This window comes from Trachurus japonicus, chromosome 9, assembly GCF_045865225.1.
Source record: "Trachurus japonicus isolate A0001 chromosome 9, Traja_1.0".
NCBI lineage: Eukaryota > Metazoa > Chordata > Actinopteri > Carangiformes > Carangidae > Trachurus > Trachurus japonicus.
In genome coordinates this window covers 13,913,003-13,920,560 of record NC_140915.1, presented here as the reverse complement: position 1 = coordinate 13,920,560, position 7,558 = coordinate 13,913,003, and the positions used below count along the sequence as shown (strand labels likewise).

The 7,558-nt window shown below is 38.6% G+C and overlaps 1 protein-coding gene across 1 annotated transcript; it reads right to left on the bottom strand.

Moving 5' to 3' along the window:
• Positions 1-3,278: 3,278 nt before the first annotated feature.
• Positions 3,279-5,367, bottom strand: LOC146981088 (granzyme A-like). The gene is made up of 5 exons (XM_085787946.1): positions 5,272-5,367; positions 4,911-5,052; positions 4,108-4,246; positions 3,578-3,850; positions 3,279-3,455 (listed from the first exon to the last, which is right to left on the bottom strand). Exons 1-5 carry the CDS (start codon positions 5,333-5,335, stop codon positions 3,279-3,281), a joined length of 795 nt encoding a protein of 264 aa, XP_085644072.1. The 5' UTR covers positions 5,336-5,367.
• Positions 5,368-7,558: the final 2,191 nt, after the last annotated feature.

Here is a 7,558-nt window from a genome sequence, read left to right as displayed (position 1 = left end):
CCCACCCTGATGCACACACTTGTATTTATGTGTCAGACTCGAAGGATGTGGTCTGTGGAAAGGCATGACTCAGCACGATGCATGTAGATGACATGAGAACTAATGAGGATCATCTTCACACAGAGAGGCCTGTGGTAACTGTTCGTGTCAGTTACAGGTCATGCAGGCCCTGCCGTGAAGGCTTTTGTACGGTGGCCAACAAGGGCAAATGCACTGCAACTGAGAAATGCTGTAATCACAGAAACAATGCAGAACCAAAAACATGCAAACCTACAAAACAAATGCAAAAGAAAATGCTACAAGTACCAAAAACACACAAAACCCCAAAACAAATGCAAGACAGAAATGCTGCATCTTCACTCACAACAGCGGTAGTCTGCCAGGTATGGGCAGAAACTTGTGCCACCAGAAATTGAATTTGAATCATTTATATTTGAATTTGAATTGCTAAACTTGAATAATTGAATTGAAAATTTGAATTTGAATCACATAATTTGAAATTGTATTGTTTAATTTGAATCATTGCATTAGAAAACTGTATCTGAATAGTATAATTTGAAATTGAAATCCAATGAAATTTGATCCTCACTGAAAATCCAACTCTCATAATTCAAATTCAGTTTTCAAAATTCAGATTCAAAATTTCAAAATTCAAATTCAAATTCAAATTCAAATTCAGTTTTCAAAATTCAGATTCAAAATTTCAAAATTTCAAAATTTCAAAATTCAAATTCAAATTCAAATTCAAATTCAAATTCAGTTTTAGTATGACAGACATCCGGGCCTACTTGAAGGATGAAGGATGAAGGAAGAGCAATCGAGCTCAGATACACAGGACTCATCTCGCCTGTGTATCTGAGCCATGGATCTATCTGAGCTCGTAGAGAGAGTGCTGTGCTTAACTGGTTCAACTCTGGTGCCTCCATTAGCTGCTCCTGTCTTTGCTGCTGCAGCGGCGACAATTCTCAGTCTAATCTCGGCTGAAAAAAGAATAAAGGAAGCCGTCTTCGCCGTGACCGGCAACTACGTTGTGACGGCGATGTTTTGATATCAGCGTTAGCTGCTAATTAGCCTGGCAGCGGCTAACGCTGCCTGTAGCCGAGCGGACTGCCAGGCTAATTAGCAGCTAACGCTGATATCAAAACATCGCCGTCACAACGTAGTTGCCGGTCACGGCGAAGACGGCTTCCTTTATTCTTTTTTCAGCCGAGATTAGACTGAGAATTGTCGCCACCCATAGTCGCCACCGCAGCAGCAAAGACAGGAGCAGCTAATGGAGGCACCAGAGTTGAACCAGTTAAAGCAGAAGTAAGCGATCCGGTGGTTTTGGCTAACTTCCTGCCAGCCGATGGAGTTAGCAGTCCCCGCCCTCGTCCCTACGTCACCACATTCACACGCATCCCTTGGCTGCACACACAGAGAGGACTGCCCCTTTATGCCGTTCTCTCTCCTCATTGGATAAAGGTTGTAGGATACAAGGAAAGTTTTCTCCTCGGCTTACAGCAGAGCAGAGTGACTGACAGACCCGTGTTTCAGACCAAACAGTATAAACTATATAAGTGATTGCTGTCGGAAGATATAACTATTTAAGACTTATATTAACACAAATATTCCGCTTACTTCTGCTTTAAGCACAGCACCAGAGACGAAGGACTTTGACAGCACTCTCTCTACGAGCTCAGATACACAGGCGAGATGAGTCCTGTGTATCTGAGCTCGATTGCTCTTCCTTCATCCTTCATCCTTCAAGTACCCGGATGTCTGTCACAATAAAACTGAATTTGAATTTGAATTTTGAAATTTTGAATCTGAATTTTGAAAACTGAATTTGAATTTGAATTTGAATTTGAATTTGAATTTTGAAATTTTGAATCTGAATTTTGAAAACTGAATTTGAATTGTGAGAGTTGGATTTTCAGTGAGGATCAAATTTCATTGGATTTCAATTTCAAATTATACTATTCAGATACAGTTTTCTAATGCAATTATTCAAGTTTAGCAATTCAAATTCAAATATAAATGATTCAAATTCAATTTCTGGTGGCACAAGTTTCTGCCCATAGCCAGGCCTCTAGAGGGACCCGACCTGAGGGATGGACCAGACTTATGGGACCAGACCCTCTTTATATTTGGCTAACTTTTGGAGTGGCGGAATAAAAACGTTCCTTTTATGTCCTTTTTTAATAACACTTGGCCATAATCTTTCACAATATACTATAGAAGAGAATGTTATAAGCCAATGTTATTGTGCAAGAGACTTTGAAATAAGAGGATGACGAATTAAAAATAATAATAAAGTGTGTGCTGCGTAGCCAACAGCTCGCTGTTTGCACTTCTTTATACACGTTATCATGTGACCAGAGGTCGAAATTTGAGCTACAAGTCTTTAAAGTGGAATGTTTGTGTTAATATAAGTCTTAAATAGTTATATCTTCCGACAGCAATCACTTTATAGTGTTTGGTCCGAAACACGGGTCTGTCAGTCACTCTGCTCTGCTGTAAGCCGAGGAGAAAACTTTCCTTGTATCCTACAACCTTTATCCAATGAGGAGAGAGAACGGCATAAAGGGGCGGTCCACTCCGTGTGCGCAGTTGCATAGACTGAGAACGATGCTCGTGAATGTGGTGACGTAGGGACGAAGGCGGGGACTGCTAACTCCATCAGCTGACAGGAAGTTAGCCAAAACGACCGGATCGCTTACTTCTGCTTTAATAATCTCAACTGATTCTCCACCAGGAAGCACAAGTGCAGTGTGTAACGACCTTAAACACAACAGGGAGGACTCAAATGCACCACTCAAAAGAAATGTATTTGCAAACAAAAAAACATTATCAAGGAGGATAAAAATACAACACTCACTTGCAGGATAGACTGTAAAACTCAAAAACGTGACACAAAACTTGAGGATTTCTAAGGCTACAAGACTGATAGACATTGGTCATAGGCCCCAAAGGCTTCGCTACATTTCACAGGTATAGGTATCATTTATTGACGTTGACTCCTAAAACTCATTGTAAGGAAATACAAAATTTGATCTTATTTTGTAAGCATGCCTTAATGTAACCAAAAAATATATACAAAAGAAAATAATAGAAAATAAACTAACAAAAGCAAAAAACAAACAAACAAAACAAATACAATGTAGCTGTGCAAAAAACCAAAAGATGCCTTCAAGAGGAAATAATATACTTCGGATATTGTGGGTCACCTACTATGACAGAAGATGCCACATTATTCATTGGTATACTCATGGGCTGTGTGCTTAAATTGTGGTAATTTACAAATACAAATCCTCTTCTTCAAACTTCTTCATTGTCTTTGCGATCCAGTTCAGTTGTCTTGGTGAGAGAAACGCGTACACTCCAGGCTTTTTAATCTTGCCACACAGCTTACCCCCAAAAGAAGTGACTCCAACCAGCGCTCCACCACACAACAGCGGGCCTCCAGAGTCACCCTGTACGATACAGACAGAATAAAGGGCAGTCATTTCAAGGTTGCTCAAGCATTGATATGAGAGTTCTCTGTTTTCCTTTCTTGCACAAAAAAAAAAAAAAAAAAAAATCAAAGTCCACCTACCTGACAGGTGTCTGCATCATTTTTGCCGTCTGAACCAGCACATATCATGTCACTAGTGATGACAGGCTTGAGGTTGTAATAGTCATCGGAGTTGCACGTTTTTCTGTCGATCACAGTCACATTGACGGACATGAGGACATCTGACGATTTGCCATTGTTTTCCGTTAACCCCCATCCAGCCACCAGACAGCTGCTGCGAGGTGGAGGCTCTCTGATAGTTTTACCCAACTTCAAAACTTTCACGGTCTTTGATTCCTTTACTTTTTTGTTAAGCTGGAATTTAAAAAGAAGGAATATTACTTACTGATGGTGACTATCTTTACGTTTCCTCTACACATAAATGGATGGTTTGGATGAATTAAGATGGACATTGAATGTTTTCTAATCACATAACTGTATAACCAAAAAATTAACTTCAAGGAACAGACTGAATTGTTTTAAAGTCCCATTATTGTGCAGAGGTACTGTAGGTTTTCCCTGGCGATCTTTATCAATACTGTAGAAATATCAGTAATGTAATGTCACCTTACCTTGAGCAACATGAGGTCATTGACCAAATCTGTTGAATCATAGCAGGGATGAGGAATACTCTTCTTAACCTTCAGGACCTGCCTGAATTTCTTATCATCTGCTTTGATGGAGTGAACCCCCAGCAACACTTTCTTCATACTGAAAGACCAAAAACACAGTATTGTGTTGGATTACAGTTCGTATGACTAGATTCTGAACTCACCTTTACACCACATATAAATAATCTATTATGCAAAGTCAACTTTGGTATTAGTTGTAGTTGTGTATGTAAGCTGGTCACTCAATTTCCAATCATGGATTATTGTGATGTGATGTCAAAATGCTCATAAATCTAACCTTTACCATTAGTTTTCTCTCACCTACATTGCCTCCTCATACAAAGTGATCTAAGAGATAACGTTAAATGCAATCACAACACTCTGGTGCATTTGCAGCATTGTTTCTTTGATTGCAGCATTTCTCAGTTGCAGCATTTTTCTGTTGCATTTATTTTAATGTGTTAGTGTGTTTTTAGTTTTGCATAATTTCTGTATTGGCTGCGTTTGGCTGTTGCTGTGCGTTTCCCCTGGTCGGCCACTATACGTATATCTTACAATTCCCCAAAGGTTTGACTTTTTCATTTACAGATACTTTCATTTCTTATAAGCAAACCTTCCTCTGATTAAGGTTGCACATTTCTTCTTCCTCTTGTGGTCTGCTGCCTGCCAGTGGTTCCCAATTAAGTTTCCTAATCTTAAGGGAACTACTTACAAATTGTACAAACTTAAATGAAAGATCTGTGTTTGCACATGTGTGCTCTTACCTTTCACAGTGGGCAGCAGTCAGGACCCATGATGGATTGATCAGTGTCCCTCCACAGATGTGTGTCTTATTCTCCAGAAAAGCCATGTATGGCATGGAGTGGGGCTTCACCTCTTCCCCACCGATAATCTCAGAGCCATGGCCTATAAAACAAAACACATTCAGACAATTAATAAAACAAAAAACAAAAACAAAAGAGGAGACAAAAAAATGTGAGTTGTTAATTGGTTGAGCAAACAAACTGCACCGGCCGCACAGTGAAAGTGAAACACGGCATTACTTTGCATTCTTGTGTTTACCTGAATGAGCAAGATCTCACAGAATAAATTGCTGACTCATACAAGAAAATAAACATTACTCACTTGACTGGACAGCGAGGAGGACCATGCAAGAGAAGATAACGGTGAAACCCCTCAGACACAACATGTTTTCTTATCTCTGTCTTTAATGTGATGGTGAGCTGCACTGAAGCCCACCCTGATACACACTTGTATTTATGTGTTAAGCTCAAAGGATGTGGTCTGACTGTGGAAAGGCATGACTCAGCATGATGGATGTAGATGACATGAGAACTAATGAGGATCATCTTCACAGAGAGGCCTGTGGTAACTGTTTGTGTCATTCGGGTCATAATACCCATTTTATTCACAGGCCCTGCCATGAAGGCTTTTGTACGGTGGCCAACAAGGGCAAACACACTGCAACAGCAAAGCGCTGCAACTGAGAAAGGATTAACTAAAAACATGCAAACCCACAAGACATATGCAAAAGAAAATGCTGCAGATACCAAAAACACACAAAACCCCAAAACAAATGCAAGACAGAAATGCTGCATCTTCACCTGGCTTGAGGGATGGACCAGACTTATGGGACCAGACCCTCTTTATGTTTGGCTAACTTTTGGAGTGGCTGAATAAAAACATTCCTTTTATGTCTTTTTTTAAAACACTTGGCCATAATCTTTCAGAATATTATAAGAGAGCAACAGATTTACGAAGCTAATGTTAGTGTGCTAGAGACTTTGAAATAAGAGCTTGCCTTTCTAATTGTTAATTCTAAGGTCTGTTTAACAGACCATTGCCAGGGATCAGCTTGATCAGCAATACCTTCCCATTACGTACAAACTTAACTAACTTTATCCGTATTGTTAGTCAGTAACTACTTTCTGGGAGACCCAAGAGTTTGTGATTGCATTTAATATTAGGTTTCTTTCGTCTACATTGTCTTCTCATACTTGACACTTCAGTGATCAAAGAGATGACGTTAAATACAATCACAACACTCTGGTGTATTTGCAGCATTTTTCTTTTGCATTTGTTTCGTGGGTTTACATATTTTTGGTTCTGCATCGTTTCTATGATTGCAGCATTTCTCAGTTGCAGTGTATTTCTGTTGCATTTGTTTTGTGTTTGTATGTTTTTGGTTTTGCATCATTTCTGCATTTGCAGCGTTTGGCTGCTGTGTGTTTTTGTAGGTTATTTGCAGTGTTAGGGTAGTTACTGAAAAAATGTAATCCATTACACATTTTAAAAGGTAATGCTTTACTTTACTTTCTTACCCGATGCTTACATGTTAGCAGCATAATTCACAGGCATTTATATAATTTTGAACAACAAATTTGAATACTCATTATGTAGATAGCTGCTGAATGTGGCTTCATATCTCATAGTGTGACCAGAGGTCATAAGAAATAACAATTCAGGCCGCGAATTTGACTCCATGCCAGGGTGCTCTGTCCACGCAAACCACCTGGTCGCTAATCTGATTTGAATATAGTTAGAAATTTCTCCACTATATTCATATGTGGAGAAAGTTATAATACAGATTACAACATGCAAAACTTGTGACTGACCAACAAACATGAGAAAAAAATATTTCTTAAAATACTTTTTTGCAACAGCACATTATTAATCTTCTGGCTCTGGAGGTAATATCACAGGACTGCTTTCTGGTTAGAAGTCTTTCATTCTCCAACCATTTATCAAAAATTTGTCATTTCAACTGATTCTCCACCAGGAAGCATAAATCCAATGTTTTCAAAAGATCCAGGAGAAAACAAAACAAAAAACAACAACCATGACAAATATATCATAGTATTTCTTTATTAACAGCAAGAAGTTGCTTACAGTCAGGGTAGACCTATCTGCAGGTCTTAAAGTGTACAAATGTATGCTGAATTTAGCTTATCTCATTTAAAAATCTGCAACACTGGATTGTGCAAATCAACGGATGTCCTTAATCATGTCATTGTCATTATTTCATAATTTCAAATCCATGATTTCATCCATCCATTTCATTATGCTTATCCAGGCCCATCCATATATTAACTTTGTTACGTAGGTCATAGGCCCCAAAGGCCTCGCTACATTTCACAGGTATCATTTATTGACACTGTCTCCCAAAACACAATGTAAGGAAATATTATTAAATCTTAATGTGATGTTGGTATCATGCCTTAATAGTAACAAAAAAATATATATAAAAAAAGTAAACAAACAAAAGCAAAAAAATAAACAACGTAAGTGTGCAAAAGCCAAATGATGCCTTAAATTGTGTCTTCACTTTCAAAATGTTGCCGCCATGGTCACATTTCCCTTTAAGCCTTGTTTTGAAATGACATTTTAGCAGTTTCATGATAATAATGTTTCT